The sequence below is a fragment of the Sturnira hondurensis genome, unplaced genomic scaffold (assembly GCF_014824575.4).
Source record: "Sturnira hondurensis isolate 20B ecotype Veracruz unplaced genomic scaffold, ASM1482457v3 Scaffold0014384, whole genome shotgun sequence".
NCBI lineage: Eukaryota > Metazoa > Chordata > Mammalia > Chiroptera > Phyllostomidae > Sturnira > Sturnira hondurensis.
In genome coordinates this window covers 35,406,691-35,420,391 of record NW_028087015.1, presented here as the reverse complement: position 1 = coordinate 35,420,391, position 13,701 = coordinate 35,406,691, and the positions used below count along the sequence as shown (strand labels likewise).

Genomic DNA, 13,701 nt, shown 5'->3' with positions numbered 1-13,701 from the left:
GAAACCCCTGAATAGTGTGTGCCCCTGTTCTCGCCTTACTTGCCCATTCTTCAGACTAAATAACCTCCAGCTCCTTCTGCTCCACCTCACGAGATACCCCTTTGAGTGCCCACTGGGTCCTGGGCGGGCCAGCGCTGCTCTGGTCTGCCACCACTCCCTCATGAGGGCACCTGGCTCGGACACTAAAAATTCCAGGCTGGACACTCCTTCCTCATCAGCGAAACCCTACGTGCCCACTGTACATGTGTGGGCTTGCGACACGGGCACCCCCCCACTGTGCCTCGCAAACAGGAGACGCCCTCCGCACAGCAGGTCCTCGGGTAACATTTCGTTCCATACTGTTCCATTATCTTGTTTACGCGATGCTGTAGGAACTTAACTCTTGTCTCTATCAATTAGCTATGGTGACACTGCTTTTGTCAAAGCTGCAGCAACACCTGCCGACGGTGAGTGAGGACTCACTGCGCTTTGCAACTGGCTGGCGTGGCAAGGGCGCGCTTTGTATTTGGGGACCGCTGTGTCCCTATGACTCCAAATGGACTTCTTCGTGCAAGCTCTGCCCACACATGGTCTCTCTTCCTATATCAGATGATTGTTCAGGCTGGAGAATAACCTATTCTGCCATGTATAAGGTACACTTTTGCCCGAATATTATAGGGAAAAATAAGGATGTCCATTATATATGTGTAGTACCTTGTATCTGTTCTTGTTTTTTTGTAATTATTTGTTACATAAAATTTCTTGTACCATAATGTTAAAAATACTAAAATTCCTTTATAACACAAAAACCAAATATCTAAATACAAATAAATAAAAAATTGAATAAAAAATTAAAATGAAAGGTTTTTTCCCCTGAAAGTTCGGGCCAAAAACATGGGTGCACGTTAACACAGCAAAATATGTAAGTTTTGAGATATGAACTGTTTTCAAGTCACAAGGAGGAAGATTCGTTTACTTTTGTCCCCTCCACATCTGCAGGACAGAGACACACGTATGTAAGTGTGTTAGAAGCCTTGCACCCCATGTGAGCTGTGGTCACATTTAAAACCAACCACTTTCCCAAGTCGTTAACCACAGTCTTCTGGGAGTTGGGACGTCAGGAATGTGGTTTTCTGCTTCTCGGCACAGTCTTGATAAGTAACCGCACACGGCCAGCATCCCAAATGCTAGGATAAGTAACACGCGCTGAAACTCCAAGGGGACTGGGACTGGGAAGAAGCCCCATTTCTCCTCCTCGGTTTGGCTGAGCCTGCAGTGTCTCCAGCAATTAGCCACTTCCTGTGCTCAGAGGTAGGTTTAATTAGAACCACTCAGACCTGCACCCCTCTGTGCTCCCGCACGACCTTGTGAAGTGTAATTCCCAGGGCTCTGACCAAGTGGGAGTCCACGCACCCAGGGGCAGGGAGGGGGAGGAGGGGGAGGAAGAGAAAGGGAGAGAGTTAACTAGTCACCTGTGAGCGGCACCTCCTTCCTTCACTTGAGTGACAACGATAGCGTGAGGTGAGCGCTTTGATCCTCGGCCTCCACTAACCTGAATTCCCAGCCCATCCGACTCTTTAAGGAGCTCCAGCTTCCATATCCGGCCGACTTCCTCCTTGGAAGAAAAAGTGAGCACACTGTGAAGAACACCGACAGACGCATGGGCAGGACATGGGAGAGTGCGGGGGTTGGGTCAGGCCAAACACTCATCACTCGTCGATAGGTAGCGCAGGTGACCACAGAAGAAACAATTCTGTGGACTGAACCCAAGCCTAGCCGGCAGAGCTGTCCAACAGAATGTCCTCTGGTGATGGGGATGCTCTGTATGTGCACCACCCAACATGGAGTCACAGCCACAGGGGGCTATCCAGTGCCTGAAATGTGACTGGCAACGGACACACCAGTTAATTTTAACTGAAGAGCCACTTACAGCTAGAGGCTGTGACACTGGATAGCGGGGCAAGAGTAATTACTGAATCCCGTGAGCAGAGTCCTCCTCGGTGAAGCTGCCTTTGCCCAAAACCAAGGTGCCGCTGTGCGCACAGCTGCTCATTCGCAAGGGAAGACGGAAGGGAGGCTAACCCTTGTCTTGGCACCAGACTTCAGCTGGTTGGAGCCCAGCTCAGCTGCTGAGTCCTCCTGAAAGTCCCCTGAGGCCTAAAAACCTCAGTTTCTTTGCCTCTCAGGTAGGGATAATTATGACTACTTCTGGTTTGTTGTTAGGGTTAAATGAAATATTTCTGGAAACAGGTGGCAATGTTTTGAACATCTAATTCCTCATTCTGTGCACATAACAAATATTGATAAGTAACCATATGTTACTTATAATTAAGTGTAACATGTGTATATGTTAAAAACATCATGTTGAATTGAACCTCAAACTTCCTTACACCATATAAATGAGATCTTTGGTAGGAGAAACCCCAAACAGTCAATTAGTTGGTGAATGCTATTTCTTGACTTCCACAGATGATGGCTGTACATTCTGTCAATACATTAAAAAATGCTTCAACAACATGTATCCTTTGTAGAACCGATAAATGTCTGTAAGTCCCCTGCACGGCCGCAGCCTTTCTGGTTGAGTTCATTCCCCCCTGACCCTCATTTCACTCCAAGGACACAAACACAGGCCCGCCGCACAGTGTCGGCGTTCCCTCAGCTACTTCTTGGTTCAGAGAAATGAAAGCAAAACCTCCCGAAGTGGTCTATTCTGAGTCTTATTAGGCTCCCCCCCATTGTTCTTTTCAGGTCTAGGCACATGGGGATGAGTCACGGTGCATTCTTCAACATTTGAAACAAGAGCCCTCTGCTTTCTTCGTCTATCATGAAGGCCCATTGGAACCATTAAGGCCCGATATGAACAAAGCCATCATGCCCCTAGAAATAGGCAACCTGCCCATTTGAGCTGCTTGCAAAAGAGAAGGAATGTGAAGCGTTTAGAAAATCTGAAAGACACTGTCAGAAACTGAAATGAAGCTTTACGCAATAGTAAAAAAACCAGATGTCGAGCAGTCACTGCTGTACAGCAGCAGGAACGTCTGGGGAAATTATTACCAGACAGGGACCTGGCGGGTCCTGAGTTTATCTGGCACAGCACTCGGCGGGGCCCCGTCACCCCCGCAACACGCAAGAGGTGCCAACTGTCTCTTCGTCCGCTCACCACAGACACATGAAGCCTGTCTGGCCAAATGTAACTCCAGAAGTCACTGGCTTACCACAGTAGTTCATGAACTTGTCAACGATCTCTAATTCATCCAGTTGTGTCCCTTTGGATTCCACGGTTTTTGGTTAGCTGCCCTTGACCCCTGGAACACCTTTCTCTCTTCCCCATTCAGAAGCAGCCTCCCTGGCCTGCAGTGTCTCACTGAGCTCCACTAATTCAAGAAGCCATCCTTGAAAGTCAGTGCTACCACCAAATGGCAACTCTCACCCCTTCCAGTCTGTGAGAGCCCTGGCCTGGCGGACAGCCCCACAAGGAACCAGCTCAGGGATGGCCGATTCTCTGTGGTCCCGGCTCACTGGGCATCTCACACAGCACACGGGGCAGCTCGTGGCTGCCTCCCTGGGCCATATGATACAGTGGACAAACTGGAGCAGAAGGTGGCCTCACTTGCTTTCTCCTTTGAAAAAATGCCAATGGCTCCCGGAGTCTTGGAGGTATGGGACCGTACTCTCCCCTCTCTCAGCAAGAAAAGCTGTCGCACCCTTTCCTAAGAGCAACAGGGACCATTATTAGAGTCTAGAAATTTTAAAAAAAAAGCCTGTTCAGTTTTAGCCCAAATTAGTACAGGACTATCCATCCCATTATTAGTTACATCACCATTCCTCCCCAGCCCTGCCCCCCGGTCCTACCCTGCTGCTTGTTAAACAGAGCAGGCTAAGGATGGTTCCTAGATGGTGTGGTTCCCAGCACTGGATATGGTCCTTTCTCATTTTTAAATGCTCTTAGAAACAGGACTTGTGATGAGACACATGCAAAGCTATGATCACTGGGAAAGAGTAATGCCCTAATGTGCACTGAAAGAGTTAAAGCCAGTTTTTGTCAAAAGCACCCACACCCCGACCCCATACCCCTGCTCCTGCCCCAAACACATACCCATAGCCCGACCCCATACCCCTGATCCTGCCCCAAACACACACAACTAGTTAAAAGCAAAACACATATCTAATGAAAATGGCTTCAGAGGGCAGAAAGGACTCATCTGCAGTATGGCCCCAAGTCAAGAGACAGATCATTTTTCATTTATCCGACAACGTGAATTTTTTCACAGTTGGAAATAGGAACTATAAGGAGAGAGCTGACAGAAATCAGTGCAAGTTTCCGTGCCTTGGAATTTCTTGGTCATCTGATCAGGAGTTTGGAGGGACACAAGGGAAGGACCCAACAGGAAGGGGCAGATGTTACCGGCCTCGATTGTACAACTGTCAGTGTGGCGCTAAATTTATCGGCCTAGAGCTGAAAGCANGCCCAAATTAGTACAGGACTATCCATCCCATTATTAGTTACACCACCATTCCTCCCCAGCCCTGCCCCCCCGGTCCTACCCTGCTGCTTGTTAAACAGAGCAGGCTAAGGATGGTTCCTAGATGGTGTGGTTCCCAGCACTGGATATGGTCCTTTCTCATTTTTAAATGCTCTTAGAAACAGGACTTGTGATGAGACACATGCAAAGCTATGATCACTGGGAAAGAGTAATGCCCTAATGTGCATTGAAAGAGTTAAAGCCAGTTTTTGTCAAAAGCACCCACACCCCGACCCCATACCCCTGATCCTGCCCCAAACACACACAACTGGTTAAAAGCAAAACACATATCTAATGAAAATGGCTTCAGAGGGCAGAAAGGACTCATCTGCAGTATGGCCCCAAGTCAAGAGACAGATCATTTTTCATTTATCCGACAACGTGAATTTTTTCACAGTTGGAAATAGGAACTATAAGGAGAGAGCTGACAGAAATCAGTGCAAGTTTCCATGCCTTGGAATTTCTTGGTCATCTGATCAGGAGTTTGGAGGGACACAAGGGAAGGACCCAACAGGAAGGGGCAGATGTTACCGGCCTCGATTGTACAACTGTCAGTGTGGCGCTAAATTTATCGGCCTAGAGCTGAAAGCAGCACTCAGTTAAAAATAAAGTCAGTGTTTGAAGTGTATTTGGCTAAAGCTGGTACTGGCCAAAAACCAACTGGCCAGCTAAAATATGATAATATTAAGTATATTTCCAACTGCCTCCTCACAATTCTACTGGGGTATTCAATACATGCCTCGGTGTGGTCAAAACAGGACTCTCAGCCTCCCACCCCAGGCCTCCCCATCTCCATGGGAAGAAACACCATCGTCTACTCAAGATGAAGGGGGTATGCAACCTAAAAGTCAGACGCAAGCCAAGAGCGAGACCTGCTCTAAGCTCTACTTGCAAAACAGACCCATATCCGTCTACTTCTGCTCCTCACTCCGCCACCACCCTCGTCAAGGCCATAAGCATTTTTAGCTTGGGTTATCACAATAGCCTCCAATCTGGTCTTCTTTTTAATTCTCTACCTCCTACAATTCACTACTCTGCATTACACCTCTAGGGTGAACTGTAAAAAAGTGTACATCACGGTGCGCTCAGCTTACACCTTTCCACAGCTCCCCACTGAACTGAGAATGAGGCTGGCTCTTGGTGATGCCATGTACAACCTGTTGTGATCTAGCCCTGCCCAGTGGGCTCTCTAGCAACTAGAACCGTGCCTGGCACATAACAATATGCATACATGTCATGAAATTAACAGTTGTAAGATATTTATCCACTAGTCTTATGGTTCTTCAGAAGTTACTGAGACTGGCATGGGCTCACTCAGTTGGGAGACCTTCGTGCTGTGTGTGAACACAGTTCGGCGTGTGAACACTGACCTGGTTGTAGACGCAACTGCGTTCTGAAACAGATTCCGTCTAGACAGATGGCTCAGGCTTTGGTCCCCTTTACGTGGGCTTAACGGACCATGGGCCTTTGTTAGCCTGCTGGGAAAAAGCCAAACCACACAGAACTGGACACTACGGACCTCTAGCATGCTGTCGGGGTGCTGCCCTTCCTACAAAGTGCCGAGGACTGTGTGCGCGCATGTGCATCTCTTTCCGGGAGCAAATGAGGGGACTTATTTACCAAACAGGAGCAGTTCACCGAAGGGAGCTGTCTCCACAGCATCTAAAGGATCCCATCTTCTTCTGGAACCAAAGGTAAAATCTCACAATAGCACCTTTGCCCCAAATGTGAGAAGGCACATCACCCAACTCAAATTTCACTGCAGTAAACGCTCTGGCTCTCGTTGTAAACCTATTCTGAGACTGTATGCACATCCCTTCTTGTTTAGAACAATCCGTAAGCGATGAAGTAATGTGTGATCGTAATGTCAAAGTCACAGTCTCTTAGTCTCCAGACCACAATGCTCCGTTTATAGGTGAGAAGACAGAAGCTCAGAGAAAGGACATGGCCGCCCAAAGGCCCCAAGAGCAGGAATGAGAATGCCAGGGTGAGAACTCGATGTCCATCCCTCAGGCCTGGTGCTCCTGGGTGCCTTTATTCACGAATAGCTACAGAGCACCTACAGGTGCAAGGCACCGAGTCAGGACAGAAAGACAAATTAGGTCCTTGCCCTTAAAGTCTACTGTGGGTGCCCAGCCCAGGGCTACTTGGAACACGTGGGATTGAGGAATTGATGAAGGTAAGCAGGAAGTCCTGGCCCAGAGAGGAGGTGCCGAAAGATGGGGCAGGTGACAAGGGTGTCATGGGAGCCTCCTTGAGAGGGTGCCACGGTGCTCGGTCCCCCAGGAGAGGCAGAAGCTGAGCCACACTGAGGAGCAGAGAAGACATGATGCTGAGAGCAGCATCTGCCAAAAATCAGAGGCAGGAGCGAGCATGGCCTTTTGAAAAAAAAACAAAAACAAAAAGGAAACTACTTCAGCCCAAATCAGGGAGGCAGAAGGTTGAGGAGGGATCAGTTGGCACTGGGCCGCAGGTGTTTCGCAGGACAAGGTGTCTGACCATTACCCAGAAAGTGCAAGGAACCTGTCAAAAGGGTCTGCACGGCAGTGTGCACGGGTGCGCTGGTGTACGCATGACGACACCTGCCCTTCACAAGGGTCTCGCTGGTTGCAGTGGGACAGCGGATGATGGGGTCAGCGTGGGGGCAGTGAGATGGGTAGGGGACCGCTGTGACCAGCCATATGAGGCATGAAGACAGCCTGGCCCGGACCTGAAGTTGTGGGAGTCGGGGAAAGAGAAGCGGGGCAAGCAGGGGGATCCGAAAGGGAGCAGGAGTTCAAGGGACTTGGTGGCTGAGTGCATGTGATGTAAGAGAGAGGGCAGCATTTCAGTTGGCAAGAGGGTATCAGCTGTCCCCAACTTGGGATAAAGGCAATTCTCAGGACATGAGACCATCGGTGCCAAACCCGGGGAAGTTCTGGGTAAACCAGGATGAGAGGGGACTTGCGGGCTCCCAGCTCTGTGGTCGGACAGCTTGGGGGCGGTGAGTCCTGGAGCACTGGTGCAGACTCGGTGCTGCCGGCAAGTGATGCATCGAGTTTTAGGCACGATGTGCAACAGCCAGGATGGAGACGTCTTATAGGCAGGTGGTGGAAACTCGGGGTTCAGGAGAGAGGTGAAGGTGCAGGCGTGGACATAAGAGACATTACCATGCAGGAAGACACAAGTTCATGCAGTGACCTTGGGGGCTTCCTGGAAGAGGGACATCCTGATGCTGCATTTGCTCGTTGCAAATCTCAGGGACCACCAGGGAGAGGATGTCCTGAGTGTCAATCTCCAGAGCTCCCCATCCTTTCCTGCAGATTCAGACCTTCGTGAGGTCTCTGCTAAAGGCCTCAGGAAGAGGCCTGGCACTGTACAGGGCAGATCACTAGTACTAGGGTAAGACCACAAAGGGACCCACAGACCCATGCACCCATCGTGAATAAACTCACCTGCCTGGCTGATGGTAGGACTTGTTTTCTTTGTTGTATGACGACCTTTGGTTGCATTCATTTGTACCATGCAGTGTTCCAAAAATACACATATGTCTGAACGGGCTTGCAAAAACTGTCGCCTTGGATGACAGTGAGTGAGTCACAGTGAATGCATTTCTAAAACTGCTTATCTATGTCCTAGGAGATTATAATGTTTTGGGTGATAAGCCCAACTTTTTAATCTGGTTGCGTATCTATCATTATGTGTTCATATTTTATAGAATCATACTGAGTTTTTAAAAGAATGAGATACATGTTAGAGGAAATATTTTCCTTTAGCTCCGTTAAGAAAGAACAAGATATAAAAACATGCAACAAATAAAAGCCTACGAAAAAGAAGCACCTGACAAAACTGGTCTCAATGATCATTACAAACATTTTCTGTAATTTACTAAAGCTTTGTAGATATGTTAAATCATTAATAAAGCAGAAACAGAACAATGCTGACACAGTTACTCTCCCATTATTCAAATGGAATGGAATGTTTTCCTCCAAAGGCTTAGAAGGCAAATAACTCATTTTGTAACTAGGGAGTCCATTTTAGCACGACTTTGGGCTCATCCCGGAGTAAAAATAAAAAGCCACTCAGCTCAAGGACCGGATAACTTCCTGTGAAGGTCCACCGGCTCCAGTCGGAGTGCCACCTGGATGTGGGGGACGCTACTTCTTGCCAACTGTATCAATTTGGGATAAATGCATCTAGTGATAATACTTCCGGGGTAGAAAAGGGTGCTAAAATATTCATGTGTAAGAAGGTATGCTGCCCATTCCGACTGTGCAAGACCAAAAGCCGATAATCAGTCTACAGATTACAGGCAATGATGCAGAAAGCAAGTTCCAGATGGCACATCTCTTCTTTCTAGAGGCAGGCGGCTGGGCTGTTGGTTTTTGTTTCACCATTTCGCTGATACTTTTTGCACATTTGACCTTGAGCACAGAATTCAGGTGCTCTGACAGGTGTGGTTCTCAGACAGTCCAATCCAGAAATTCAATGTCATGTTATTGCCTTTTATAAAGATAAGCAGAGGATGATACTTCAAAAGTTTAATGTGTTTTTTTTTCTCTTTTAAAACCACTCCAAATTATTTCCACTTATCCTACAACAAATCAAAGCCTGTTCTTTAAGTGGCGTGTGTGAGTCAACTTTAAACCGTCAGTCCCTTAAATCTCCAATAGTAGATTGGAGGTCAGTACTCCCTCACTATCTCCAATAGTGAGGGAGGTCAGTACTCCCTCACTTAGTTTTTTCCACCCCAGGCTTTCTGTGTATTTACAATCCAACCATTAGGGGGAAAAATCATATCAAGGTATGGTATCCATTGATAGGGATGCATTGTAATACAGGGATTACCTGCTTCTCGAAGGTTCATGTTATTAAACGAACCTAGGTCACTTTGTTTTTACAAGAGACTTACAGTAGACCTGTTCTCAGTGACTGAAAGAAATCCAAAGGAGGTTTTTGCCTTTACGAGAAAAGGCAAAAAGCGAAAAGGGTGTCCGGCGTTTGTTCTGCAGGGTGCGTTACAGAGGCGGGGTGCCCCCTGGACAGCAGGAGCGGCACTGCTTTTACTGTGTGCTGGTGTGAGTTCAGATTCTGTGTGTTACTTGGAATGATTTGGTATGATCTGGGGGGTCTGGGAGCACTAAAAATGTTCCCATGTGAATTAGTAATAATATTTTGATCCTCACCGGGGAATATACTCCTGGATTCTAGAGTGAGGAGGAGAGAGGGGGAGAGAGGGGGAGAGAGGGAGGGAGAGGGAGGGGGAGGGAGGGAGGGGGAGGGGAAGACAGACAGGGAGGGAGAGGTTGACCAGTTAGTCACCTGCCATATGCACCAACCGGTCCTCTCTGATCAATTGATCCACCCAGCCAGAGCAGGGCTGTATTCCTATTGGCCTTAATTTGGGGGGTGGGGTGCCATTAAAATCTTTTTTTTTGCCCTTAACCCTTTTTTGTGGGGAGCATAACTGGTTGGGAAACTCACTGATAAGAGGCATTTGTTTTTCTTCCTGTCTGTCGACACTTCCATCTACAAACGGGCCTCCCTCTGTGTAAGGCTTCAAGACGACCCCCTAGCTCTGCCAACGGAAGAACAGGGTCCTCCAAGAAAGCATTGTTTTGGTTCTTCTCAACCCACAATTCGGACTGGCTACCACTGCAGATAAGTGCATAGCACAGCCTTCAGAAATGACACAATTTCTGCTCACAGGGCTCCACTTCCCAGCAAAGCTGAACGGTATACTCCCTCTGGGCCCATTTTCCACCTTTCCAACTTTCTCTTTCATCCCTACGAGTGTCTCCTGAGTCTGAGAAGACGCCAATCAGGAACCACTTAGGAAGTCACTGCTTCATGAAGAATCCATAGCAGTATCTGCCACAAGGATTCCTGGACAGAACATGCTGATCCTAAAGAAATGTAACTTAATGAGAGAGTGCTGGTTATCAAGGCCCGAGGGTCGGGGTGGGGGACGGTTTGTGGCTGGAAGCGCTCCCACCACCATTCGGAACAGACCACATCTGCTTTGCCTTTAGGCGGCAAGACCAGCCCTGACCATCACAGCTGGATATCATAGCATCAGAGATTTTTGTGAAATCTCTCAACTTCGCTGGAATTCAGCAATGCAATAACACGACCCCATGAAAACGCCTCTGGTTTTGAAGTGTTAAAAATAAAAGCAGATGCTTCCTTGCGTGTTGGACATCCTTCCTCTGTAGTGCTGAGGCCTGGATGTTTGTGCTATCGGCTGCCACCAGGAATTCTTGGCCTTGCAGTGGCAAGTCCCCTGGTGACAGCAGTGATAAATAATGGTGCAGTGCAAGTACTTCATCTGGGCCTCAGATGACTCAACTCATACCACAGAAGGCTTGAATTTTCCACTTAGGATCACTCGACTCACTCTTTATTTAAGTAGGATAAAATGACTTGGATTTTTTGGTTGTTATTGCCAGTCCTCTGATCGTTTATCTTAATATACTTGTTGGCTTCTAAACGCAAGGTCACCTTAGACACATTTTCTAAACTTTAAAAGCAACTTCAAACAGTATTACTCTAAAAACTCAGGTTCTATAATCAAGCCGAACCTTACCCGTGCCAGGCAGTCACTTGACTGGAAGTCCGTCTTCCCCGATTTTGAGAAGTGGCGTTTGTCATTACTTGTGGGCAGAGAAGCGTCTGTCTTTGGAACTCTATTCTCTGTCCCTCTGTCCGCTTCTGACCTGTCTGGATGGGATCCGACCACCTCCTTAAGAGAATCTGGGCCGTTTTCTAGCTCGAAGGCATGACCATTGCCAAGTTCAGGGTCTGGGCCATTGTCCGGCTCAGAGATGGGGTCATTGTCCAATTCGCAGCCAGTGCCACTCTTGGATTCTTCAGCGGCCTTGTGGGTAGAAGGCCTGGAAATGACTCCAAACTTCCTTGTTCTTTTCCCCTTTTTCACCGTTCGGTCACCCAGCTCCAAGGTAGGCGTCTCTCCAGGTTCAGAGCTGTTGCTGCTGTTGCCATTATAAGGAGAATGGACTTTGTGCTTGAAGCGACGCAGCATGATCAGGTAGATAAAGCCGCCATTCCAGCACTGCTCAGCCAGGTAACTGCAGCAAACAGAAAACTGCGGTTAAGACCCTCAACACGCCCCTCGCGAACAATGCAGCCGGTTGGTGCCCTTGAAGGCCCACGGAGGGGGCCTTTGTGATTAAAAACCTAGCCAGCAGATTGAGGGACTGAGCTCCCTACAGAGACTTAACACTCATTTCATTCTTTTAATCTATATAATTGTTGATGCTAAAAATGACTCCAAAACCAGCCAGAAAAACCGAATGAACTAGAAATGACTAATGAAAGTGCCCCAGGATAGGTAATCAGAGGAGGATTTTCCTATTAAGAGAGCCAGTCCTAACATACCATAAAAATAAGAATCCTCAGCTCGGCAACCTCTTACATCAGAATTATTCTAGCCTCCCATTCATACAGTTCTGCTATAACAACACTGGGGTCCCCAGGGTAAAGAATGGGTAAAACAGCTTTGGGGAGATGTTCAGTTCTGCTCTCAGGATCAGAGAAATCAACTGCACGACGGGAACCTCTGCGGCACAGCAGTCAGAGGGAAAAACCACCCGGGGGGCGGAGTGGTGTCGGCGGGTGTCAAGATGCGGCCGGTGCTGAGCGCTGGCATGCGTGTCCTGTGTTAAATGAGCATCGGCTCATTTCTGCGTGATGGCTCTCGTCTCCTGGTTCGCAGACCACGCGGAGTGCCGCTGCCATCACATCTGGGCATCACATTACGAGGAACGCTGACAAAGGGCAAAGCACACACGTACATCGAGGGACCAGGACCAAAAAAGGGCTGTGGAAACTGGGCGAACCAGGAGTAGTGGGAGGGAAGGGGGACCCTTCGTCTGAGAAAAACAAGGGCCAGGCTCGGTTGTTTCTCATGTATTTTACAGCTGCCAAACACTCAGAAGCAGGAAATAATACCCATGAGATAATGTACGTGAAGCCTGACACACAATCCTTCTCCAGACCTNCAAGATGCGGCCGGTGCTGAGCGCTGGCATGCGTGTCCTGTGTTAAATGAGCATCGGCTCATTTCTGCGTAATGGCTCTCGTCTCCTTGTTCGCAGACCACGCGGAGTGCCGCTGCCATCACATCTGGGCATCACATTACGAGGAACGCTGACAAAGGGCAAAGCACACACGTACATCGAGGGACCAGGACCAAAAAAGGGCTGTGGAAACTGGGCGAACCAGGAGTAGTGGGAGGGAAGGGGGACCCTTCGTCTGAGAAAAACAAGGGCCAGGCTCGGTTGTTTCTCATGTATTTTACAGCTGCCAAACACTCAGAAGCAGGAAATAATACCCATGAGATAATGTACGTGAAGCCTGACACACAATCCTTCTCCAGACCTTAAGGAATAACAAGAAAAGAGAACATGAAATAAGATGGGTCATTAGTGGTGATCAGACCCGATCATTAAAGCTTCAGCAAAGAAAACACTTGCTCAAAGCCAGGAAACCAGGCTGGGCTGGACCCTCCAGCCCTGCCACTCAAGATAAGGAAGCACAAACCCCAGATGAACCCAGGGGCTCGCCCCTGGGCCCTTGCCACATTCTGCACACTGCCAGTTCCCAAGAAAACAACATCGACAGCCCACTCCTTAATGAGTCGGATCTGCTTCTGGTCCTCATGTGCTCCACCAAGAGAAAGCGTTCATCTTCTCTAAGTGAAAACAACTTTTCCAAGCATGCCACGCCAGCCACGCTCCCTCCAGGCCTGAAAACCAGACCTGAGAGCCGGCACGAGCAGCATGAGGGAAGGGGGCCAGGTCATAAGGAGAGGTGACCGGCTGTGGTTAATACCAAGTTCTGGGCCGAAAGGCATACATTCCTCATACCTAATGCAATGTCAGGGACCGTCTCACTGAAAAAGAATAATTAGAATAATTCTAAATTTGCCATGGAGGAAAGTGAACAAAACAGAAAGGTCTTTAAACAGCAATCAAAGCGAATAAAAACTCTGTGATGCGGGGCTGTAAACCACGGTAATGAAGGGGCAGGTAAAACCCAGGCAGATGACAGATACCCCACGAGCCTCAGGGTGTTCTGTGAAACGCAGTGGGGGGAAGAGGGACAGAGGCCAGTCCACCGGAGCACAGAAAACGAACATTAAAACTGGTTTTCAGTGTAACTTTTCTACAATGTGTCGATTTTTTATTTCCTTGGATTG

At 48.3% G+C, this 13,701-nt stretch overlaps 1 protein-coding gene across 6 annotated transcripts in view; it reads right to left on the bottom strand.

Annotated features, from left to right (window-relative positions):
• Positions 1-13,701, bottom strand: part of PDZD2 (PDZ domain containing 2) — a 207,869-nt gene that overhangs the window by 75,620 nt on the left and 118,548 nt on the right. For 3 of the 6 annotated variants that reach the window (XM_037063120.1, XM_037063124.1, XM_037063125.1), the window contains exons 2-3: positions 11,068-11,569; positions 1,452-1,594 (exon numbers count right to left, since the gene is read on the bottom strand). In XM_037063120.1, coding sequence (XP_036919015.1) covers positions 1,452-1,594; positions 11,068-11,569 — 645 coding nt within the window. Of the gene's footprint in view, positions 1-1,451; positions 1,595-11,067; positions 11,570-13,701 lie in introns of those variants that run through there. The other 3 variants (XM_037063121.1, XM_037063126.1, XM_037063123.1) reach the window with 3 other exon arrangements.